Below are 26,555 nucleotides of genomic sequence, written 5' to 3' on the forward strand. Positions count from 1 at the left end.
TGGGACCCTAATCCTGTAGGACTGGTGTCCTTTTTTTCCCTTTTTTTTTTTTGAGATGGAGCCTTGCTCTGTCACCCATGCTGGAGTGCAATGGCATGATCTCAGCTCACTGCAACCCCTGCCTCCCAGGTTCGAGCAATTTTCATGCCTCAGCCTCCTGAGTAGCTGGGATTACAGGTGTGCACCACAACGCCTGGCTAATTTTTTGTATTTTTAGTAGAGGTGGGGTATTACCATGTTGGCCAGGCTGGTCGCAAACTCCTGACCTCAGGTGATCCACCTGCCTCGGCCTCCCAGAGTGCTGGGATTACAGGCATAAGCCACTGCACCCGGCCTAGGACTGGTGTCCTAAGAAGAGGAAGAGACACTTAGGTGGAAGGCACGCAGAGAGGCCACATGAGGACACAGTGAGAAGGTAACCATCTGCAAGCTGAGGAGGGGGCCTCAGGAGAAACCAACCCTGCAAACACCTTGATCTTGGGCTTTCAGCCCCCAAAGGTGTGAAAAAATAAACTTCTGTTGATAAACTTCTGTTGTTGAAGCCACTCAGTCTGTGGCATTTTGTTATGGCAGTCCTAGCAGAATAATACAGTCCTAAGTAAGAGGGTTGGGGAGGAGACCAAGAAAAATACAGAAAAAAAGTCTGTCCAACTGCAACTGATGAGTTTTTTAAGGGTAAACACCCAGTGAAACTTAAGGGGAAAAAAAACTAAGTTCTTTGGAGGGAAGATTTGATTGTCAAAGGAAATTTCACATTTTCATGCTTATTATGCACCCATGGTTTATTTACTGTTGTCTGTCACCATTGCTGCATATCCGAATATGTGTAGGTTCCACGATAGAAACTGACAACACTTGGCTCACGCCTGTAATCCCAGCACTTTGGGAGGCCCAGGCAGGCAGATCACCTGAGGTCAGGGGTTCAAGACCAGCCTGGCCAACGTGGCGGAAACCCGTCTCTACTAAAAATACAAAAATTAGCCAGGTGTGGTGGCGTGTGCCTGTAATCCCAGCTACTCGGGAGGCTGAGGCAAGAGAATTGCTTGAACCCAAGAGGTGGAGGTTGCAGTGAGTTGAGATTGCGCCACTGCACTCTAGCCCAGGTGGTAAGAGTGAGACTCCATCTCAAAAAAAAAAAAAGAAAAAAGAAACCGACAACACTGCTGCTGACATTTTTTCAGTGGCAATCCCAAATTCAAACTGAAACCCCACTGAATAGCTAAGCTTCATTAGATCTCTACAAGCTGACTTACATCAAGTGGAATTTACTGTTGATTCTGGGTATAATACAGAAACAGCTGTTTATCTTCAGCTTGCTTTCTGATGCACATCTGTTTGGGTTACTTCAAGAGGCATCATGGAGGATTCAAGTTTAGGGAGGATACAGATGCTCAAATCTGATGAACAATTGGCTTATTCTTCCTCAATGAATATATTCAGAAAGCTTGTTAGCCATTGAATAAAAATGTTGCATTAGGGGATGATTGTTTACAAACACCTTATCTTGTGGAATAAACTGAAGTTATGCTTGCCTTCATTAATGTGCACAGAAGCAGTTGGCAAATAGCGCTAAAAAAAGTTTGTAGTCTGTGCCTGCCACTATTATATTTCATCATCATAGATGCCAGAATCCCCTCTTCACCTATTGCCTGGAATCTGCTTAATGAGATATTTGCTCCACCCCCTGCTGTAACTATATCATAGCAAGAGAGCCATCACTCAGGTTGGTAGAAATGAACTTGAACATTGACTCTCATCCCTTTTTAGGAGATGTTTGCCACTAGGGGTCTCATCAGGTACCTTTATGCTCTTCTTAGGGGTTCTTTTCTTTTATGATTGAGAGAATTAATAGGTGAGGTTCTCCAAAGTTCTCAGCATCCAGGATATAGTCTCTCCATCACAGAGTATTGTTATATAATAAAAAAAGGTTTATACCATGTTGTAAGACGTTATCAATGTTCTAAGAATTCCAGATCTTTCGAACTAAATACCAACTACAGGGGCTAAGATGCCAGAGCAATACAAAGGCCTTGATAAGAGACAAAGACAAGAGGATTATGAGCCAAGACGAGCTTCAAGTACTCACTGATCTCAAACCTCCATCTCTTAAACTAGATGCTTAGAGTAGCTCAACCCAATATCTGGTCACCCCTACCACCTCCTGGCCCCTCTTTTCCCCCTCTATGTAGCTTGACATAAAAGTCAACAAGAGGGAAAAGCAGTTGGGAGCATTTCACTGAAGAGGAGAGTTTGAGAAGTTATGGTGTGGTAAATGTGTATTGTGCTTATATTTCAGGCCATTGTGTAATACAGGTCAGTTATATGTTCGTAATTCCTAAGTCCAAGTTACCAGCCCAGACCATTGCTTTGGGCACCAAATACATAAGCCCAAGTCTAATCTGACATCTCCTCTCACATGTCTCACAAGCACCCCAAACTCAGTGTGTCCAGGACTGAACCCATTTTCTGCCAGGTTGGCAGTTCTCAACTTGGATGATTTTGCCCTTTGTCTCCTAGAGGACATCTGGCAATATCTAGAGACATTTTTGATTGCCATGATAGGGGAACAGTGGTGCGATTGACATCCAGTGGGTAGAAACAATGGGTGCTAAACATCCTAGAATGTACAGGACAGCCCACCACAATAATGAATTATCCAGACCCAAATAGTGATGGTGCTCAGTTTCAGCTGCGTTAAAACACGCAGCTCTAAATTTCCATTTTTCATAAATGGAAAATTGAACCCAATACTTCTTTTCATCACCTAATTGGTCACCAGGCCCTTTCAACTTTTCATTATGTCTCAGAGCTAAATCCTCTTTGATGTTTGCAAGATGACCTGTTGGTTCCTGCCCCCAACCATCACTCACTGGATTGCTGTAAGTATCCTTATCTGTCTTTAATTCATTCTCCACAAGGCTGGTTGAGTCACGTAATTTTTTTAACATGCAAGTCTCTTGTCACTTTTTACCTTCCCATTGCTTTTTTTTTTCTTTTTCTTTTTTGTTTTTTGTTTTTTTTTTTTTTTTTTTTTTGAGATGCAGTTTTGCTCTTGTTACCCAGGCTAGAGTGCAATGGCATGATCTCAGCTCACCACAACCTCAGCCTCCTGGGTTCAAGCGATTCTCCTGCCTCAGCCTCCTGAGTAGCTGGGATTACAGGCATGTACCACCATGCCTGGCTAATGTATTTTTAGTAGAGACGGGATTTCTCCATGTTGGTCAGGCTGGTCTTGAACTCCCGACCTCAGGTGATCCACCTGCCTCGGCCTTCCAAAGTGCTGGGATTACAGGCATGAGCCACTGGGCTCAGCCCCCATTGCTTTTCAAACTCTCACCACCACACAGGAGGCCTGCATGATTAAAGAGCCCTATTCTCTCCTCCAAACCTCTGGTCCCATCTCTGACCATTCCTCTCCCTGTCCCCTAATTTCAGCTATACTAGATTTCTTGTGGCTTCCTGAATACATGTCTCTCATATGCCTGTGCCTTAGCACACCATCACCCTTCTGCCTGGAAAAGTCTTCCTCCATATAGCCATCCTCATTGGGAGACATACCCTCTATCTCTGCCCCTAGTCTGGGTTGAGTAACTTCCTATCTGTGCAAGCTCTCTTTGTTTGCCTCTCCAGAACTTCTCTCTACTATTTTCCAACCTACTTTGTGTCCCAGGTGGTTGGGCTCTCGACTGCATCAAAGGGCTCCCTTGCCCTTGGGATCCTGCTTGGGTTTGGCCAATGGGAGGTACTAACAAGAGACCAGAAGGTGGAAGAAAGACAGATTGAGACGTTTATTCTACCTGTTTCTTCTTTTCAGGGCAGCAGCTGCCTTCATCTAAGCTCACCTCTCCCATCTGGCAGCCCTCTGCTATAGCTCTAGTTGTTTCTGGGTTTCACTAACTGCTCTTTCAAGCTTAGCAGTGGTAGTGATTTCCTACTATTGCTAACCCTGGAGTGCTTCTTCCTAAACAGTCTCTTTATTCTCTTCAATCATGCCTTTTGAGTGTGACATCTACAGACGGTTCCCGACTTACAATGGTTCAACTTAAGACTTTTTGACTTTACGATGGTGTGAGAGTGATATGCATTCGGTAGAAACTGGTAAGATATTCTCTCTGGATGCTGGGCAGAGGCAGTGAGCCACAGCTCCCAATCAGCCACGTGATCACCAGGATAATCAATTGATAGTGAACAGTGTACTGTGTTACCAGATGATTTTGCCCAAATGTAGGCTAATGTAAGTGTTCTGAGCACATTTAAGGTAGGCAAGGCTAAGCTATCATGTTTGGTAGGTGTTTTCAATGCATTTTTGACACATTTCCAACTTTTTTTGAGACAGGGTCTCGCTCTGTCAACCAGGCTGGAGTGCACTGGCACAATCTCGGCTCACTGCAGCCTCTGCCTCCTGGGTTCAAGTGATTCTCCTGTGTCAGCCTCCTGAGTAGCTGGGACTACAGGCGCGCACCACCACACCCAGCTAAGTTTTGTATTTTTAGTATAGACAGGGTTTCACCATATTGCCCAGGCTGGTCTCGGACTCCTGACCTCACGTGATCCGCCCGCCTTGGCCTCCCAAAGTGCTGGGATTACAGGTGTGACCCACCATGGTTGGCCACATATTTCCAACTTTTGATGAATTTATTGGGACACGACTGCATCATAAGTCAAGGAACATCTGCATTTCCTGCAGGGACCCTGAACCATGTTCCTGTAACACCAAATTATTGTAATTTTTTTTTTTAACATCTGTCTTCTCTTCGGGGCTGTGTTCTCTGGGGCTGAGGACTACTTTTCTGTTGTATCTTAGTATGCTAGCACAGGGTTATGACATGGGCTCTTGTGAAAAGAATGAAAACAAAGATATATGAATATTCTCATCATTCCACGCTCTTCTCTATACATTCTTTAGGGTAGTGACCATTAGGATTCCTCAGAAAGACTCCATAGTCACTTGAGATATTCAGAATCAGATCATGTGGGTATTTTGTTTCAGCACAAAGACCCCTGTCCAGACAGTCTGGCAAATATGATAAACTTTTGGCTAAGCCACCTGGAGCATGAGTCCTTCCCAGGAGGAGTATGGGCAGGAAAACAGAGCCAAGCATGCTTTGCTGCTGACTTATCTGAAAACCAGCCTTGGAGTAGCAATAAGCGAAGGGGTGGGGTGAGGCTAGGGTTGGAGTGGGATTTGGACAGGGCCTTTGGCAGGACAAGGACAACACAGTTCTGCTAGTGATTCAGGGGGCCTGCAGAAAGTATCTCTGCACCTCAGTTTCCCCATCCATAAGTTGAAGATTGACTAGATGATCCTTAGTGGCCCTTTCAACATGGACACTGTAGTGGACATCTTTAGATTTTGCCTTTCAACTATCCAGTCCTCTTTTTGTTAAGAGACACCTTCCCTTCATGTGGGCAGATGCGCAGATTACACTTCTGACTTCAAGGGTGGGCATGTGATCCAGGCCTGGATAACCAGAGCATCTGATCCCCCCGGACAACGTGATGGTTCAGGGATAGGTACAAGGCTCAAGCCTGGCCAGGGTATTCCATCTCTTTAAGAGATGGGGTCTTGCTATGTTGCCCAGGCTGGTCTCGAACTCCTGGGCTCAAGCAATCCTCCTGCCTCAGTCTCCCAAAATGCTGGGATTACAGGCATGAACCACCTCACCCCATCTATTCCATGTCTTTCAGCCACAATGTTAGGCTCAGGAATAGACATGTGACCTAGATGGTCCAGTAACTCTCAGTTCTGGAACATCTCACTGTAAAGGAAGAGAATATTTATGCTCAGTTGCTCAACAGGACAGAATACAATTCAGGAGCTGCTGACCAATGTCCTGCCACTACCAGGGAGAACTTGATAATGGAGCCAACGGGGAAGAAGACCAGGCCCTGATGACAGTTGGAGCCCCTGAATACAGCTGTAGCTGACACCAGTTACCTGTGTGTTCCTAATTACAAGAGCCAATAAATCCCATTCTCCATTCATTCAGCTTAAGGTAGTTTGAGTTGTAGTCTCTACCACTTATGACCAAAGGAGCCCTGATCTATACAAAAACTCCATTTTTCCTCTAAGTGTTAAGAAGTCAGGCACAAAAGACTACATATTGTAGAATTTCACTTGTAAGAAATGACCAGGCTTGTCTGGGATCGGTGGCTCATGCCTGTAATCCCAGCACTTTGGGAGGCCGAGGCGGGCAGATCACCTGAGGTCAGGAGTTCAAGACCAGCCTGGCCAACATGGTGAAACCCCATCTCTAGTAAAAATACAAAAATTAGCTGAGTGTGGTGGCGTGGCACCTGTAATCTCAGCTACTCGTGAGGCTGAGGCAGGAGAATCACTTAAACCCAGGAGGCAGAGGTTGCAGTGGGCCGAGATCACGCCATTGCACTCCAGCCTGGGCAACAAGAGTGAAACTCCATCTCAAGAAAAAAAAAAAACAAAAAACAAAAAACTACTGAATTGTGTAGTTTAAAATAGTGGATCTTAGGGTATGTGAGTTGTAACTACTAAATAAATACATAAAAAAGAAGTTTCATTATAGCCAGTGGAGCTCCCCCAGGGAGTAAATGGGAGCATCTGATCCCTCTCAGTTTCCTTGTGATAGTAATAGAAGTTACCGAAGCAAACACTGCACAATTGGAAAGTGCTTTATTTCAGGGAAATATAAAGGGAAATGAATGCTATTACAACTTGGTAGAACAGAAGAAATGGCTACCTAGCTTTGCTTTCCAACTACAAACATAAATGAGGATCTCAGCATTTAAGGTAAAACATGATAAGCACAAAAGGAGAGTTCACTGGGGACTGGACTCCCTCATTTACTCTAGAAATTATGAGAACCAGCAGCAACATTCCTTAAGCATCCATCTCAACATCAAGTTCCTTTGTTTTATTTACCAGATGACCAGGAATCATAGATCAGTTTGGCTGCAACTGTGTCTTCCACTGCCATTCCTAGAATAGACAGAAATTTGGTTTGTCTTTGGTCAAAACAACTTTTCCTGAAACAACAAGGCCCAGTGGCTGGCAGTTTCCTGATATGCGTCCGTGTTGCCAGTGCCTGTTGGAATAATAGGGACTGATACCCAGAGGTGAGCTCAGGCTTCGATGGTCTGCAAAGGGGCAGAGAATATGATACTAAGAAACACCCACCAATAAACTTGTGTCTTTCGAAATCTAGCTCAGGGCTGAGCAAATTTTTTAATTTTTTTTTTTTTTTTTTTTTTTTTTTGAGATGGAGTCTTGCTCTGTTGCCCAGGCTAGAGTGCAGTGGCATGATTTTGACTCACTGCAACCTCTGCCTCCCAGGATCAGGTGATTCTCCTGCCTCAGCCTCCTGAGTAGCTGGGATTACAGGTGCATGCCACCATGCCTGGCTAATTATTATTATTTTTTTTTTGTATTTTTAGTAGAGACGGGGTTTCACCATGTTGACCAGGCTAGTTTCGAACTCCTGACCTCAGGCGATCCGCCCACCTTGGCCTCCCAAAGTGCTGGGCTTACAGGCATGAGCCACCACGCCCGGCCTGAACAAACTTTTCGAAAAGGGTCAGACAGTAAATCTTTTAGGCTTTGTGGGCCACAGGGTCTCTATTACAATTATTCAACTCAGCCTTTAGAGTAGAAAACACAGCCAACAGGTAAACAAAAGAGTCTGGCTGTGGGCTGTGTTCCAGTGAAATTATCGATGGAACTGAAGCTTGAATTTTGTATCATTTTCAGGCATCATGAAATATTTTCTCCCTCCAATCATTTGAAAATCTAAAAACCATTTCTAGCTCATAGGCCACACAAAAGCAGGCAGCAGAGCAGGTCTGGCCCAAAGACTGTAGTTTTCTGACCCTTGGTCCAGTTGAATGCTGCATCCTTTGATATCTCCCCTTTGTCTTGTAATTCTGGTAGATACCTTAACCTCTGCACCCAGCCCAGATAATTAGGTGCTTGATATGCATCTGTTAGATGAAACAATATGCCAATAAACTAATCCCCAAAAGCAAGAAAGCAAAAATTGCCAAAAAGGACAGAACAAATTTCTGCAGCATTTTGGCTCCTTAAGTGGAGGCTGGCTGACCTCTGATCTGCCACGACCTTTGAAGCTTTCAGACAAAACTGGATCCATGTGATGTCTTTGAACCAGGCTCCAGATAAAGTTGTATTGCCTTTGTCTTCCAGTGCATGAGAGATTTTAAAGACATTTACCAACCTGCAAGGCATGGATACTTAACCAATGGCATGGGCTCTGGGTGGCCAGAGCACTCCTGATGCTCTGCCAGGCATTAACTCTTCTGCTGCTTGATCACGAAGTATGGAAGGTCATGAGAGGGGGACAGAGGGCACTCTCGAGGGGCTCAGGATAGCAACTGTTTACCAACCAGTTTGGGAGTATTTCAGTGTTTTAGGTGTATCAGCTCTGTTCCCATGTACTTTATTTATTTATTTTTTGAGACAGAGTCTTGCTCTGTTGCCCAGGCTGGAGTGCATGATGTCAGCTCACTGCAACCTCCACCTTCCGGGTTCAAGTGATTCTCCTGCCTCAACCTCCCAAGTAGCTGGGATTGCAGATGTGCACCAGCACGCCCGGCTAATTTTTGTATTTTTAGTAGAGACGGAATTTCACCATGTTGGCCAGGCTGGTCTCAAACTCCTTAGCTCAAGTGATCTGCCCACCTCGGCCTCCCAAAGTGCTGGGATTACAGGCGTGAGCCACCGAGCTCAGCCTGTTCCCATGTACTTCTGTTTCCTTCAATCTCACAGGGTGGAAGAGGACCTGGGGCAAGGGACAGACTGGCCACTGGGAGCCCACCCTTTGTTGGGCTTCTATAAGGTACCCCATACAATTCAGGTGGTAGGGGGCTCCCCATGGAAGCCCTCCTCAAAGCAGCAAGTGGGAGAGTAGGGAAGGAGGGAATGAACAGGGCTCAGGCTATACTTTCCATCTGACTCTTTCAGGTTGGGTCTCTGCCATTTCCCTTAAGGTTCTTGTCTTTTAACATCTTTGTCCCTTGCCCCCTCCACCTCTGAAGGGTACCTTCTGAATTTCATCAAGATCTGCACCTAACTGATTCATTTTATATGCACATCCCACCTAATCCTCAATGGTAACAGGTGGTGAGGAAACTGAGGCCTAGAGAGGTCAGATCACTTGCCTAAGGACACATGCCTTTGAGTGGCGGGGAAGGGACTCTGACCCAGGACTGCTCAGTTCCAGAGTTCATGGGCTTAACACTAGGCTAAGCCATGTAAATAATTGACCTGAATGATGGAGCACAATGATTCCGCTGCAGAGTCTGGTGACTCATTGCCCTTTCCACCAATGGGTGAACCTGCCTTGTGCTCTAGTTGGATTTGTGCCCAGGGAGCAATGGATCTTACCCAAAGACTTGAACACTGTGGTCTTCTCACAGTGGGCTGGCTTCACTCCCTTAATCACTTCTCCCAGCTCAGCAAAGATCTCGGCCTAGGAAACAAACATACGCTGACCCAGGCATGAAGCTAAAGTCTGTTCAGGGTTGGCTTTTGAAGCCAGCCCAGGGAATTCCTGAACTGGATAAGAGATAAATTTGATTTAAAAAAAAAAAGAAAAGAGAGATCCTTTGTACACTGAATGATATTAGGGAGGAGGCTGGCCCCAAAATCCTTTTGGGGTGGCATTTGCTTTTGTGATACCATAAACACAGAGATTTGAGTTGGTGCTCAGGGAGCTGTCCTGCCGAGATCATTGTGTCAGTGAGGAAATAGACATGCTCTTATCTGAACATGCATGCCAGCAGCTCCCTTCTTGTTTTATGCTGATTATAACCGTAAAATGAGGCCAGAAGGTGGGCAACACATTGGGAAGGTTTCCAGGCTGCAAGAAGCTTCCAATCTCACTGCTTTATAGGACAGCCCAGCAAAAAAATAAAATCCATTGAGCTTCTCCTTCCAGGAACACATATGTCACCACCCATAATGCCCATATTTTTCTGGAATGGAATTAAAGAGGGTTGCAAAATGTTTAGGAGCTCCTTCCCCTACAAGAAGGTGGGGTGGCTGAGGTCTCGGTTGCAAAATGTTTAGGAGCTCCTTCCCCTACAAGGAGGTGGGGTGGCTGAGGTCTCGAGCAGACCAAACTGGAAGGGAAGTTAATGAAACCCTGGGATCCAGGTGAGGCCACCTGGTGGCAGCCCTGACTGGGGTCAGAAGAGCCTCACCCCTGACAGCAGGACATCTCCAGACTCCTTCAGGGCAGCCTCCTGGGAATCCACGTACAGCACAGCTTCCTTCATGAGCTCATCATCCAGTTCTCTCCAGTCAGGTCTGCTGGCTCCGACAGCTAAGAGACAGCAAAACAGACCCTAAGCCCAGAATTAGTGCCAAAGGCTACTAAGAAGCCCAAAGCATAGGAGAGAGGTGAACGAAGGACCTGTGAGCACACTCAGATTCAAAATACCCCCTCATTCCCCAGGCCATGCCTCTCCCAAATACTTGGGAGGACCAAATACTTATTAAGAAATAGGCCAGGTGTGGTGGCGCACACCTGTAATCCCAGCACTTTGGGAGGCTGAGGCAGGCAGATCACTTGAGGCCAGGAGTTTGAGACTAGCCTGGCCAACATGGTGAAACCCTGTCTCTACTAAAAATATAAAAAATTATCCAGGCGTGGTGGCTCACACCTGTAGTCTTTGCTACTCTGGAGGCTGAGGCATGAGAATCGCTTAAACCTGGGAGGTGGAGGTTGCAGTGAGCCAAGATCATGCCACTGCACTCCAGCCTGGGAGACAGAGTGAAGCTCCATCTCAAAAAACAAAACAAAACAAAACAAAACAAAACAAAAAAAAACTACCTACCATTTTGCCTTTCTATTCTATATCCCACCTCATTGCTAAAAGATTTTGAGACGACATAGCATTCATTTACAGGGTGTCTACTATCTGTGGGATGTTTTGCACATACTATTTATGGTTCTCACAAGTACATTTCAAAGTCTGGTTCTCACTTAACAGATGCACAAATGGAGGCTCAAAGAAGTGAAGGTGTTTGCCAAGGTTAAGGATCTGATGGATGAATCTAGGTCTGAGAGAGCACCTAGGCTTTCGCACCTCTTCTGCTTAACAGGAACAACAACTTCCTCACAAAAATCCCGAAACAGAGACATCACTTGGAGCTTATTCACACTACACTCTCCTCTTGATCTCCATCATTCCCATTCCTCACCACTAACCAGTTCTTTTAATATCTATTTTTTTCTTTTTGGAGAGAGGGTCTCACTCTGTTGCCCAGGCTGGAGTGTAGTGGTGCAATCAGAACTCACCACAGGCCGGGCACAGTGGCTCACGCCTGTAATCCTAACACTTTGGAAGGCTGAGGCAGGTGGATCACTTGAGGTCAGGAGTTCGAGACCAGCCTGGCCAACATGGTGAAACCCTGTCTCTACTAAAATACAAAAAGTAGCTGGGCATGGTAGCACACGCCTGTAATCCCAGCTACCTGGGAGGCTGAGGCAGGAGAATCTCTTGAACCTGAGAGTTGGAGGTTGCAGTGAGCCAAGATTGCGCCACTGTGCTCCAAACCAGGCAACAGAGCGAGACTCCATCTCATAAAACAAACAAACAAAAACTCACCACAGCTTCAAACTCCTGAGCTCAAGTGATCCTCCCGCCTCAGCCTCCCAAACTGTTGGGACCACAGGCGCCTGCCACCGTGCCCCTTTCCCTCTCCTCACCCCCGGTTCTCTCTTAACTCATGACAAAAAAAAAAAAACAGCAGTGTCAGGGTCATGGAGAAGTCTTGGCAGAAAGAAAACTGGCTCCGTCTGGCCCTGAACTATCACATCCTCTATGGAGTCCAGGACCAGAATGATGAATCCAAGGTGTCACTCTCCCTGGCACCAGGACACAGGAGAATGCAGAGGCTGCCACCAAATGCCTGCAAGGCCAGGGAGGTAATGAAAATGAACAAAGCTGGTCAGAGGGACTGGATTAGATGTGGTGGAGACTGAGGGGCGGAGAAGCCAGCGGCCCTTCCGAAGGGGACAGTCATTGTTCAACTCCAGCTAATCATTACCACGTGTGAATGTAGATCCACTGTTACCAGATACGCCCCAGTTGTTTTCTTAAAAGAGAAACAGGAAATCTATTTGCATATGTCACTCCTTGAGTTTTAGATCACTCTGTGGTCCAAACCAAACACATCTGCTAGCCGGATCCAGCCCCTGGCCTGCTAGTCTTTCAAAACTGCTATAAAGCCTTATACAAATATAAGACAGCATTTATATGCCTTCTTCCACTGCCGCCCAATTTTCTCCCTTTGTTCCCTCCCGTTCTGTTCTCCTTCATTCTCATTTCCAAAGAGAGTTGTGTAAAAATGTCCATCTTGAAGGTTGTTTGTGCGGAGAGTTCTATAGAACAAAAGCACTAGCTAAGGAAGCTTGTAAATAAATCATAAGCTGGTGGGAACAAAACCGCCGTTTCTCAGGCCACTCCTCACTGGACTGTTTCCCCTGCACAACCACTGCTTACGAGCGGGGCGAGTTCTCAAAGGGTTGTGTGAGGTCACTCAGGCGGATGGAGGTGGGCCAGGCAGTAAAGAGAGAGAGACCTGACTCAAACAAGGCTCTGGCTTGGCTGTGATGGGGCTAAATGAGTGAGGGTCGAAGACAGGCTTGACAGGGTGTGGGGGTAGGAGGAGGGAGGCGTGGGGGAGGTTGGAACTGGGCCTGTCCCTCCGCTGAGCTGTAAACTAAGTAAAATCTGTTGTTGGTGTTTCCCTGTTGTCTGCGCTTGTGACACATTTTTCTTAAATGTATGTGTTGCCTCTGTGAACACATAAACCAATTTTGTCCCTGGGCCAGGAAAAGAGAAGAGATGCCTTGACTCAAAATCAAGTCAGCCCTTCCTGGAGAGTGACTCCAAGTGAGAGAGGGATCCAACATAAGGGAGATTGTCTGTGGCTGGATGTGAGGATGGAGAGTCCATATGATGGGGAATTTGGGTCGTCTCTGGGAGCTGAGAATGGCCCCAAGGAAAGGGGCTCCCCCATCCTCCAGTGTAAGGAACTGAATCCTGCCACACCATGGGAGCCTGGAAGAGGACCCCCAAGCATGAGATGAGATTGCAGCCCGGATGTTGCCCAGTTTCTTTTTTGTGAGACTTTGTGTGTACTTTGTGGGTAGCAGAGGATCCAGCTACCCACACCCAGTCTCCTGAACCACAGGAACTGTGAGATGAAAATAATGTGTTGTTTTAAGCTAAAAAAAATCAAGTCCATCTTCCTGAAGATGCAACCTTGGAAACCCATTTCACCATGAACTGGTTCCTTTTGATTTCCCAAGTCCTTCCAGAAATGGTCTTATTGTCCATAAACTCAGCCCTGACTTACCTCTTACCCATTCCCTGGACCCAATCTGACCACCAGTCCCATGCAGCCTGAGACTTTCAAATTACTTTGATCCATTCCTCAAACACGCCATGTTCGCTTCCACACTCAAGACTTTTCATCTGCTGTTCCCTCTACCCGGAATGTCTTTCCTTCAGCTCTTGGCATGGCTGCTCTTCCTCCTCATTCAGGTCACAGCTCAAAAACCACATCTTAGAGAGTTTCTCAGATAACTCCATTGAAAACACCTCTCTCTGCTTCTATCTCCTACTTCCACCACCAGCCTCTATCACCCAGGGCCTTGTTCTTTCCGGTCTCATCTTTAGCCAGAACTATCTAGTTCCTCTATGTGTTTGTTTATTGTCTATCTTTCTTCACTGAAATTAACCACCAGGAAACCAGTAACCTTGACTGCCTGGTTATTGTGGCATCCCCAGCATCTAGAGTAGTGCCTGGCACACAGTAGAGATTCAGTCAGCATCTATGATTGAATGCGTCGTCATTTGACTTGGCTCTCGCTGGCTCATCTGCCCACGTGTGCAAAGCTCTTAGCTTCTGAGTTCACACCACGTGCTTGTCACTAAAACACAGGGCACCAAGACCATCTTTAAATCCTCTAGAATTTGCCTGCTCTGCTTACCAGAATCCAGTCTTCCTGTTGGAAGGCAATCATGAGTATTATTTAAAGCTTGGGCTCTGAGGATAGAATGCCTCAGTTCAAATCCCAGCTCTGCCATCAAGAACCTCTGATTTTGGGCTGGGTGCAGTGGCTCACGCCTGTAATCCCAGCACTTTGGGAGGCTGAGGCAGGTGGATCATTTGAGGTCAGGAGTTCAAGACCAGCCTGGAGAATGTGGTGAAACCCCATCTCTACTAAAAATACAAAAGAATTAGCTGGGCATGGTAGCGTGTGTCTGTAATCTCAGCTACTCGGGAGGCTGAGGCAGGAGAGTCGCTTGACATGGGAGGCGGAGGTTGCAGTGAGCCGAGATCATGCCACTGCACTCCAGCTTGGGTGAGAGTGAGACTCCATATCAAAAAAAAAAAACTTGTGACTTTGGAAAAGTTATATTTCTGCATGCCTTGGTTTATCCCCCTATAAAATATTTATGATAATAGTTTCTGCCTCATAAGTTGGTTATAAGTATTAAATGACATTATACATAGAATAATGTCATTTAATATACAAAGAATTGTACAAAGAATTCAGGACAGCACCTGCAATAGTATTAGATATAGACCAGGTCTTGCTATAACACCCAGGGCCATCTGAAGGTCTACAGAGGCCCCAGGCACCCTCATGTCTAGAGTCCCCTCTCCCGCCCCACATATTAAAAAGCATATACATGTCACATAAAAAATTACAGTATGAAAGAAATTTAAAGTTTTATAATTCTTAGTGTTAAGAAAAAGTGACTCATTTGGCCTTTCTGATTTAAATTTCATCACATTTTAGAATTGAGCTGTGAATTACCATTTGCCATAATTTTACATGTTATGGCCAGGCGTAGTGGCTCATACTTGTAACCAATCACAGCACTTTGGGAGGCTGAAGTGGGTAGATTGCTTGAGGCCAGGAGTTCGAGACCAGCCTGGCCAACATGGTGAACCCTCGTCTCTACCAAAAATTACAAAAAATTAACTGGGCATGGTGGTACATGCCTGTAGTCCTAGCTACTCGGAAGGCTGAGGTGGGAGAATCGCTTGAACCCAGGAGGCAGAGGTTGCAGTGAGCTGAGATCTCGCCACTGCACTCCAGCCTGAGCGACAGAGTGAGACCCTGTCTCAAAAAAAGAAAAAAAATTTACATTTTATAGAACATTAAATATTCATTTAATGTTTCAGGTTTGTAATTTCCCTTTTACATTTTTTGGAGCGAATATTGTTTGTTTGTTTTTTAAGACAGAGTCTCTCTCTGTTGCCCAGGCTAAAGTGCAGTGGCACCATCTTGGCTCACTGCAACCTCTGCTTCCTGGGTTCAAGCCATTCTCGTGCCTCAGCCTCATGAGTAGCTGAGACTACAGGTGCAAGCCACCATGCCTGGCTAACTTTTGTATTTTTAGTAGAGACGGGGTTTTGCCATGTTGACCAGGCTGGTCTCAAACTCCTGGCCTCAAGCAATCCACTTGCCTCAGTCTCCCAAAGTGCTGGGATTACAGGCATGAGCCACTGCACCCAGCCAAATATTGCTTTTTTCAATCTCACATGTTTTCAAGGCCCTTAAATAGCTTGGGCATTCTGCATGAATAAACTGGCTCTGCAGATGTAGTCGACTGGTCCAGTCTAGAGAGGAGCCTGGCCACCACCCATCATGCCTTATGGAGCCATTCTACTTACCATTGATGTGAGCCCCTGGCTTCACCCATTCACCAAACAAAATGGGCTCTGTCGCCAGGGTGACTGTGATGATCACATCTGCACCTGCCACAGCCTCCTGGACCGAAGAACAGACCCGTACCTCTCCTTGCACTGTGTCTGCAAACTTCTCTGCATTTGCTTTGGTGCGGTTCCATATCCTCACCTTCATTGGGAGTAACAAGAAGGACATTGGTGCCATTTTTTGGCTGCTTATGTTACACTGAGCCCAGGGATGCGAAGGGAAAGTTGATCCACTCTGGGATAGGGGCTGGTGGTTATCTAAATCACTCCTAAATCATTCCCCATGGAGAATGGACATTTAATCAGGGGTACAGCATTAACTTAGACACCTGGCCAGGTATTTGAAAATAAGCGTTCTCTACCACTTTCCCCTTTTAAAAAGGGTGGAAGTATTTCACCTCTAGGCCAAGAGGCACAGCCTCAATAGCTTAATAGCTATTATATATTAATAGCATAATGATTAGCAGAGCAAGTTCTGGAGCCATGTAGGCTTGGAACCAATCTCTACTCTATTTCCTGAAATTGCTTCATGTCATTCAGCCTTAGTTTCCACGTCTGTAAAATGGAAATGATAACTGGCAAAGTCTGTGTGGAACTCACACTTTATGTCTGAGACCACGTAAAGGAGTTGTAACGGGTGGGAGATTCATACAAAGGATTATTTATGACAATGTTTTTCATGGAATAACTTGATCGGTGAAGAATACTTAGGAAATTCAAGATCAGAAGAATTTGAAGGTAAATGACATAGCCAATGAAAAAGCCAAGAATGGTAGCTACGGCTGGAATCCTGAAAGGTGCTGGGGTTGGGGAGTGGGGCAATGACCTCGCCAGGAGCTGGGGACTTGCCGACTTGCTTGACAGGTTTCAGTGCTTGGGTCAAGGGCTTGTCACCCGTCAACTGAAAATAAGGCCTACAGAATTTCTCATAAGGAAATATAATACATACGGAAACAAACTTTATGTCTAAGCAAGTTCACCAAGCAAGGTGAAAAACAGGACATTTTGCCCAGCCAGAAGTGCATGGTTAACCTCTTCACCCTTCTTGATAGAAGACTATACAAATTTTGTGCAAAAATTAGATAACCTGAAAAGTGATGTTAGAACATTCAGTAAGAGAGGATATAAAATGGTGCGTATCTAACATGACTAAAGCTATGTTATAAAAAGCTGAAGAGGGAAGATCAGAAAACCTTAACTGCCTTGGAAAACAGATCAAAGGGCATTTTTCTTTTGTTTTCTTCCTTGTATTAAAAGTAATGGCAACCGGGTGCAGTGGCTCATGCCTGTAATCCCAGAACTGTGGGAGGCTGAGGCGGGTGGATCACCTGAGGTCAGGAGTTCGAGACCAGCCTGGCCAACATGATGAAACCCCGTCTCTACTAAAAATACAAAAATTAGCCAGGAGTGGTGGTGAGTGCCTATAATCCAAGCTACTTGGGAGGCTGAGGCCCAAGAATTGCTTGAACCTGGGAGGTGGAGGTTGCAGTGAGCCGAGATTATGCCAGTGCCCTCCAGCCTGGGCGACAGCGTTGAGACTCCATTTCAAAAAAAAAAAAAAAAGTCATGGCCAAAACTGCAATTACTTTTGCACTCACCTAATAGTCTAAATTTCCCAAGGCAGTGGTTTTATTTTCATCATTAAATCATACTTTAAAACTGCTCCATCCCTTTCATACACACACATAAAATAACAATAGCATCAAACATTCCCAGGGCGGAGAATGAGCTGCAGTAGGGGGAGGGTAGACCAGTATGGAGACTGCAAAAGAGAGAGGCTGTGGCCTCCTGGTCTCCAGGTCTCATCCCACCCAGTTTCTTGATCCATAACCTTGAATACTTAAAAACTCTGGATTCTCCTAAGAAAAACATAATAGACAGGGGCTAAAAGGACAACTGAATGTATACAAGAGATATAATAGAATCTTTTAACCGAGTAAGCTTGCTGTATCCTCAGACAAATGCCCTGTGAACTGAGGACTGGAAACAGGTAATCAGATCTTCCCCTGACTCTTATCCTCCATCCCCTCCATCAGGGCTTCTGGGAAGTCATGAAGATACAAGAATGGTCTAGATGGGGCTCACAACTTAATTATTTCAGAATAACCTGTGGTGCAGTGAAGGAGTATAGACAGGTCAAGGACCACCCCCTTCCCTCTTCTCTCCCACCCCCACCCCTGGACTTACCTCCTTAAAGGAGAACTGCTCTGTGAAGATCTCATAATGGCTGTAGGCCTGGACCCCAGCCCCAAGGATGCACAGCACTTCACTGCTGGGGGGTTTCAGAAACTATGTGAGAGAAATGAAGTGGCAAAGGTCAAGGGAGACCCTAGCAGATGGGTACAAAACTAAGATGGTTTGAGTATCAGGTGACTTCTGCCCTCTCTTCTGCCTCCCTCAAGAGCTTGCAGGCAATCAAGAGAATTTCCTTTTGTGTCTTAGCTTCCCGTGTCAAGTGGGAAAAGAAAGAAGAAGGCTTCACTGAACACCTAATGTATGCCAATGCTTTGCCCGCATGATCTCATTTAGTCTAGACATTGGCCCTACGAGCTGGGGACTCCTATTATCTTCTGCTTACAGATGAAGAGACTGAGGTTGCCCTGGTAACAAAGGTGAACTTGCTCTGGGTCTTACAACTACTTTTAAAAATTATTCATTTATTTATTTTTCTTTTTTTTGAGATGGAGTCTCGCTCTGTCGCCTAGGCTGGAGTGCAGTGGCACGATCTTGGCTCATTGCAACCTCCACCTCCCGGGTTCCAGTGATTCTCCTACCTCAGCCCCCCGAGGAGCTGGGATTATAGGTGTGCGCCACCACGCCCAGCTAATTTTTGTATTTTTGATAGAGATGGGGTTTCACCATGTTGGCCAGGCCAGTCTCAAACTCCTGACCTCAGGTGATCTGCCCACCTCGGCCTCCCAAAGTACTGGGATTACAGACGTGAGCCACCGTGACTGGCCAGGTCTTAACAACTATTAAAGGGCACTGTGCCCAACTATTAAAGGGCACAGTGTGGCTCTAAAGTCACGTCTTCCATACTCCAAAGCCCATGTCCTTTCTTCATATCTCAGGTACACGCTCAGCCATACCCACTTCTCAGAGCTCTGAACTGCTTCTAAGAGCTGCCTGGATTCTGTAAGCCCTTCCTTCCCAGGGTTCTAGCTATATTCGCTGGGCCAACTCTGTTGATCCTTTCACAGCCTCTGTCTTCCTCTAAAGATGAATGTAGAATGAGCATTTGTGGCACCTCCTGAGGGTGTCTGTGTTTGAGAGCAGGATTCTGTAATCAATTCATGTCCAGTGCCACCTCTCCAATGAAGCCTTTCTGACCTCCTTGATAGAATGCACCAGGCCATAGCACTTATTTGTTTATAGGTTTTCTTCTACAGGTCTTTAAGCCCCATGAGGACAGAGGTAGTCTTATTTGCACAGATCTGGTACATACCTACTATGACCTACAAGAAGTAGCACTGGGCTTCTCAACCTGGATACTACTAACATTTGGGCTAAACAATTCTTTGTTGGGGAGGGGAACCATCCTGTGTATTATAGGATGTGCAACAGTGTCTCTGGTTTCTATCTATTAGATGTTAGTAGCATTTTCCACCCCTTCGAGTTGTGGGAACTAAAAACGTCTGCACACTCCTAAATGTCTCTGGAGCAGGTGGCAAACTCATGCTTAGTGGAGAACCACTAGCATAGAGGAAAGACATCACTTGGCCCTCAACACTATATGTATTAAATAAAACCCTCTTCTGCTTTTTCTCTATTTCATTTAGTAAACTTTGAGTTCCCTGTGGTCTGTTCTTTCATACAGTGCTACGCACTGGAATTCTGGAGTATAATATTTAAAAAGTGAAAAGTCTTCTTAACTACTAATTACTAGCAAAACAGCATCTCTGAAATATTAGGAATTAATTTTATCTCCTGCAGCTACCGAAAGAGAGATACCATTCTGTGCCATAAAATATAGTTTAACGTCTCTGATTTGAAAAGGTTTCAAAATGATAATATCCACAAGACTAGAAATCTTATGTTTCTGTCTGATAAGGATAATTAGATTTTTTCCTTAATTGTTACCATTTTCTTCTGTTCTCAGTTAATATGAATCTATTCTTGAAAGTACAGGTGAGCTTCAGAAATTGTTACAGTATCCCATAAAAATAACGTTCAACTTCCTAAACTAAATGTGTAATTCTAATTGGTTGACTTACTTGATGATTTGTTGCCCTGGTAATAGTGTGATAATTGATATTTAAAAATTTTTTTTTTTTTTTTTGAGACAGTCTTGCTTTGTCGCACAGGCTGGAATGCAGCGGTGTGATCTCAGCTCATGGCAACCTCTGCTTCCTGGGTTCAAGTGATTCTCGTGCCTCAGCCTCCGGAGTAGCTGGGATTACAGGCATGTACCACCATACTTGGCTAATTTTTTTTTTTTTTTTTTTTTTTTTTTTTTTTTTTTTGGTAGAGATGGGGTTTTGCCATGTTGGCCAGGCTGGCCTCGAACTCCTGACCTCAAGTGATCCACCTGCCTCGGCCTCCGAAAGTGCTGGGATTACAGGTGTAAGCCACTGCACCCAGTCAATTTTTAATCATATGTTTATAAGATTTATTAAACAGCATTAGTGGCACTTCAATCTTTTCTCATAAGCATGCAGCTTATTAAGTACACATATATGAATCTGCTAGGTTTCTCATTTAAAGAGTCTGAAAGTCTGTTTCATTTGCATTTGCCAAGGCCTTCCATGGTCTGGCCCTCCTATCTCTAAAGCCCTCTCTCATACCATCATGCCATGTTCCCCTGCACTTCCTGTCTTCCAGCCATACTGGCTTCCTTGCAGCTTCCCAAGCTCGTGTACTTCCTTCAACCACAGGGCCTTTGCATGAATTAATTCCTTGCCATAGGATGCTAGGCTGCTTTGTCCCCTCTCCCGCTCACAAGTAACTCTTATTATCCTTCAATCTCAGCTCAAATATCCCTTACAGAGACACAGCCACAGGCTACATCAAGACATACTGCTTTACACTCTTATAGCACTTGTCAGCGTTGTAGTTTCATATTTATTGGTGTGAATTTTTTTTTTTTTTTTTTTTTTTGGAGACTGAGTCTGACTCTGTTGTCCAGGCTGGAGTGCAGTGGCATGGTCTTGGCTCACTGCAACCTCCGCCTCCAGGATTCAAGCAATTCCCTTGCCTCAGCCTCCTGAGTAGCTGGGATTACAGTCACCTGCCACCATGCCCAGCTAATTTTTTTTTTTTTTTTTTTTTTTTTTTTTTTAGTAAATATGGGGTTTTTCCATGTTGGCCAGGCTGGTCTTGAACTCCTGACCTCAGGCAATCTGCCTGCCTCAGCCTCCCAAAGTGCTGGGATTGCAGGCGTGAGCCACTGCGCCCAGCCTATTGATGTGATCTTTGGACTATATCTTGCCTCCCCCACTGGACCCCGTACTACATGAGGGCAAGTACTATATCTGGTTTTGCTTACCCCATGCTGAGCATAGAACCTTGCACTTGATGGACACTCAAATATTTGTTGAATAAATGCATGTCAGTGCTAAACCCTAATATATACTGTCACCTTGAGAAAACATATCAGAGGCTTCAATGAAGCTTATGTGAGACCCAAGCACAAAAAATGTATTATGTTCATCAGACCCTAGAGCTCCGTATACTTATTCTCCCCGACAAAAGCCCTAAATAAAAGAGAAATGATTGATAAGAAAATATTCTACTCTCAAGGCAACACGTAAAATAGACCCTTTGTTCCTTATTGAAACAGTTCATCTGAGCCCCTGGAAATAAAGCTGTGAAGTTTCAGCCTAAACTTTTAAGTGTCTAAACTTTTAAGTGTCTAAACTTTGAAGTGTCAACCCAAGGCTTCTTGATTCTTCTGGGAGCAGATTTGTATTAATGCAATAAAAGCAGTGTTATTGCAGGCTGGGTCTACAAAAGTGTGGTTTCCAGACCTGGTTGATCCTCACTCTCTGTGATTTTGATTCAGTAGGCATGGGAATTTGAGTTTTTAAAAACTTCCCTAGCTAATGCTGCTGCATAGCTTGCTTCTGTTGGAAACTTCTTATCTGGGACAAGACCATGTGGCCTCAAAAGGACCCACAGGAACCTGGTTGTATGACTTCAGGAAACCCAAGTTTCTATTCTTTTATGCGTAAAATGAGGCCATTAATACTTTCTCTGCCTTCCTCACAGAAACTCGTAGTCCAGACAAGGGGCTGGAAATGATTTTGAAAAAGACTAAAGCTCTTTACAAATGACAGGTAGTAATACAAGATTCATTCTGTTCCCAAATTACCAGCAAACATAGCAAGGAGTCCTTGATTACTTCAATTGAGTCAGGTCTGGATATAACTAAAAACAAGTTCATTGAGGTGGGTGCTGTTGGTCTACTCCCTTCATATACAATTACCAGATTAGTCCTCCCATTCTTCCCTCACCAGCAGGTATCCAGAAAACCTCGACATACAACCTGAACACCTGGTCTTTGCTGCGGCAACTTTCCCTGGGTTACCACGTTTCCTTTATAACAATTTAGGAAAACCAGTGTCCCAAGACCTTGTACTTCCACATTTAATGTGAAAGACTCCAGACTCCAATCGTTCCCACAGACACCTTGTTTTCTAAGCCTCATCCTCTTAACTCTAACTTTAAAAAATGCTGCTTTTCTTATAGGATGCCTTGACATTGCTTGGGAACATCATCACCCCCATTGCTTACTGTTCCCTCTGCCCGGAGTGCCCCTCCATGTTTTTGCATCGTTCGCTAACTCACTGCTTTCAGCTTTGACTCAAATGTCACCTTCTCAGGGAGGCCTTTCTTGGGTAATGTAAAATGTGACACCTTCTCCAATACTCTCACTTCTGCTTTATCTTCATCTTTCTAATATGTTAAGTGGCTTTTTGGGTTGTTGTTGGTTTTATTTTTTAGCAAATTCTAAGCACACTATTAATCATTTATTAACATGTACTAATTATTTAACTACATATTATTTATTACTATTTAACACATTATTGAACTCAACAGTTTTTTTGTTTGTGTTGTTTTGTTTCGTTTTTTGTTTTGTTTTTTAAGACAGAGACTCACTCTGTTGCCCAGGCTAGAGTGCAGTGGCTCAATCTCGGCTCACTGCAAACTCCGCCTCCTGAATTCAAACGATTCTCCTGCCTCAGCCTCCCAGGGAGCTGGGATTACAGGCACCCGCCATCACGACCAGCTAATTTTTGTGTTTTTACAAGAGACAAGGTTTCACCATGTTAACCAGGCTGGTCTCCAACTCCTGACCTCAAGTGATACGCCTGCCTCAGCCTCCCAAAGTGTTGGGATTATAGGCATGAGCCACTGTACCCAGCCTGTGTTTCTCTTTTTATTGGTATTGTCTACCTCCCCTGTGTGTGCCCCTCTGTTTTTCTCACTGCCATTTCCCTAACATTTAGAACAGTGCCTGACACATGATAGAAGCTCAGTCAATACTCGTTGAATGAATACACGGATCTGGCTTGGATCTGTTCAGTTCACTCTGCCTCTTGTGCAGTACCAGCTTTGGTCTATGGGACAATTATACTGTCTTACCAGGGGCAATGTGGTACAGGGACAAGAAGCCAGTCCTGGAAGCCAGAGAGGTCAGGTATTAAATTCTTACTCTAGCACTTATTAGCTGTGTGATCCTGGGCAATTCACAGAAGCTCTCTGAGCCACATTCCTTGACCTGGAAGGTGGAGAGAATTTCTCATTTCTATTCTTCAAGACTGATGGGAAGATTGAGAATTATGCACGTAAGGTACTTGAAATCTGGTCATGCACATTAAATGGTAGCTAATAATTTCATGAATTGCTGATATATCTGACATCTGGAGTTCCAGCTATGTCCAACAGGAAACCAAAATAAGTTCCCCACTTCTCCTTTAGTCTCTCAAGATTGAGACACCAGACCCCACCCGACAGCTCACCTTAATAGTACAGCCAGCCATTCATCTTACCTTGGTGGCAATGGCAGAAACTGCAGCTGTTCTCTTTGCAGTTATGACATTTCCATCCATGACCTTGGAGGAAAGGAGAGACAGTGAGCAAGGGGAACCCCTGTCCACTGCATAAATTAGAAGAAACAGTTCTAAAATATTAGCTTAGGAAGTTTTATAGCATCCTACAAACAGCATGGGTTTGGTGTCAGACCTGGATCCGATTCCTCCATTTAAGAGATATGCAACTTTGAACAAACACTTTAATCTTTAAGCACTGGTTTCCTCACCTGTAAAAACAAAGATAATGCCAGCCATTCAGAGGGTTATTGTGAGGATTAAGTGCACTGGCATATCTGGAAACATCTAGCACATGGTGAGCCCTCAAGAACTGCCCATTTTCTCTTCTTGCCTTAGGATTCTCAAAACACCAAATTAAGAAGGAACTAGAGAGAGAAGGTTGCCATTTGACATCTGGACAAGGGCCATGAAACTCTTAGTGGCTCTCCGTTCCTGCTGCACGTGTGGAAAGCTTCGTGAAGATGCTCAGATACCACCCTTAGATTAACCCAGTCTGTATCTCCTCCAGGAGTGAGACCCAGACAGCCCAGGTGATTCTGATACACAGCGAAGGTTGAAAATTATGCCTCCCTAGTAAAAACCATCCTCTGCACTCCTCTCTAAGTTATTCATCTCAGCTGACCATCAAAAAATAGGCATCATCAACCTCATTTTACGGATGAGGAAGTGAATCACCAAGTTACTGAGCACATTCAGCTGTCATCTAGTTTCAAAGCCTTGGGTTTTACCCTCCTGGGGAACCGCTGTTGGCAGGTAGTATGAGTGCCATCTCCATTGGATGAGTGTAAGTTGGGGAGAGCTAGATGTTCTCAAAGGAGTGTTAAACGGCCAGATTATTTAGCGATCCAGAAATTCAGGGGAAAAGGAAGGACATTGTAAGACCCAGCTTGGAGCGCACAGACCATAAGAGTTAACTGTCAGACCTAGGAGTGATTCTTGAGTCTTTCACTAACCAGCTGTGTGACCTCAAGCAAAGTGACTCTACTAACCTGAGCCTCAAGGACCTCAGTAGAAATTGGGGGGAAGGGGAGTTAATAAAAACACCCATAGAGGAATTTCTCAGAATTGAATGTGATCAGCGTCTCCTTCTCAGCACATAAGTGCCCAATATGTAGCAGTTAAAATGGCGGTGGTCTTAGAAGAGTCTGGACCTATGGACCGTGGACTTAGACTGAGCAGCTCTGAAGTCCAGCCATGCTAATTGTTGGTTACATAAACCTCGGTAAGTTGAACACAGTTGCTCTGACTCGGTTTCCTCATCTATAAAGTGGGAGTAATCATATTACCCATATCACAGAATAGTTTTAAGTATTAAGAGGATTAATAAATGTGAAATGTTTAGAACAGTGCCTGATGCATTAAAAAGTACTCCATAAACACAAGCTACTGCTACCTTTTGACACTATGATTAGATATTAAAACAGGTCACACCGTATACCCCTCTGAAAAGACTCCCAGGGATTATAGAACACCCCTTCTTTTCCATGTCGACAAGGATTCAGTAAGTCTTCCCTTGGCTAATGGGTTCGTTCAAGCTGTGTATTTGGGGTAACTGAGTATAGGACAAGGACATATGCAAGAATGACAAGATTATTATTTCCACACTGTCACATGCTTGAGGCAGCAGTGGGCGCTGGTGCCATGTTATGCATCCTCAGGCAGTCCTAGAAATAGATACATGGACACAGATAACCTTCACCGTTGCTGGTATCCAGTCACTTGCAGAGGGGCACGCGTAGTCACAATCAAGACTCCCCCTGCTGTGGAGAACTTACTTTTGAGCTTAAATCTGGGCCCAGGGGCCCCATTCCACCCCGGGACAGGAAGTTGCTCACCGCCAGCAGGGTGCCATTGCTGGGCTCAAAGAGTAGCACAGTAGCCTGGTGGGAGGGGACGACCGAGGTGATGCCGCGGTCCTCGTAGAAGGTGACCAACTTGGTGGTCAGGGCATCCTCTGCAGCACTGTAGGCGGGCATGACCCCCAGGTAGCTACAAGGAGAGAGGGAGTAGCTTCAGCCCCTTCCCATCAATGCTGGGGTCTCTTAGAAAGTATCCATATACCTTCCTTTTTCTTTCCTTCCTCACCGCCCCACTGGCCCTCTTCCAGCCCCCGCATCCCTCTGCCCTTCCCTTAGACACTGTGCATAGTATGTTCAGAAGTCTGGCTCTGGATCAGAAAGCCATTCCAGCTCTGCCACTTAGTAGCTATGTAAGCTTAGGTAAGTCACTTAACCTCTCTGAGTCTCCGTTTTCCACCAATCAGATGGTGGCATCAATACCTCCCTAGGTGGAGAGCGTGCTGAAATAAACAAAGTAACACCTGTAAAACGCCCACTTAGCACACCGGGTAGCGCCTATTAAAAGTGGCAGCTGTTAGCAACGATTAGGCAAGCCGTCTCTTCCCTTCTCCCACCCCTCCTCTTCCTGCTCCTCCTTTTCCCCCTTTCCAGTTTCTCCTGTCCCTGACCCCGACCCTCCTCACTCACCCCCTGTGCTTGGTCACCGGCACCACGGTGCGCACGGGCTGCATGACCCCTCCTTCGGGACCGCTGGAGAAGTTGGCCAGGGCCGTCTCTAGAGGCGGGATGAGGAGGCTGGAGCTGCAGAGGTGTTCCTCCACCTCGGCCGCGCTCAGGAACGCTGGTACCCGGCTCATCTCGCCACCTGCCTTCTAACCTCAGTCTCCGCACCGCGATCCACGTACTCTCGGCTGTGCCCTTTATGAGCGCGCCCGCTGCGCTGCGGAGCCGCCTGCTGGTCACAGCCCAGCC

General features: G+C 45.4%; 1 protein-coding gene across 1 annotated transcript; it reads right to left on the reverse strand.

The window, feature by feature from the left end:
- Nucleotides 1-6,630: 6,630 nt before the first annotated feature.
- CRYM (crystallin mu) lies at nt 6,631-26,541 on the reverse strand. Its single transcript, XM_024241398.2, has 8 exons — nt 26,271-26,541; nt 25,620-25,773; nt 23,725-23,787; nt 17,921-18,022; nt 15,692-15,875; nt 10,192-10,313; nt 9,374-9,458; nt 6,631-6,955 (listed from the first exon to the last, which is right to left on the reverse strand). The coding sequence occupies exons 1-8, from the start codon at nt 26,438-26,440 to the stop codon at nt 6,891-6,893; spliced, it is 945 nt and encodes a 314-aa protein (XP_024097166.1). The 5' UTR covers nt 26,441-26,541; the 3' UTR covers nt 6,631-6,890.
- Nucleotides 26,542-26,555: the final 14 nt, after the last annotated feature.

Source organism: Pongo abelii, chromosome 18 (genome assembly GCF_028885655.2).
Source record: "Pongo abelii isolate AG06213 chromosome 18, NHGRI_mPonAbe1-v2.0_pri, whole genome shotgun sequence".
In the NCBI taxonomy this organism is placed as follows: Eukaryota; Metazoa; Chordata; class Mammalia; order Primates; family Hominidae; genus Pongo; species Pongo abelii.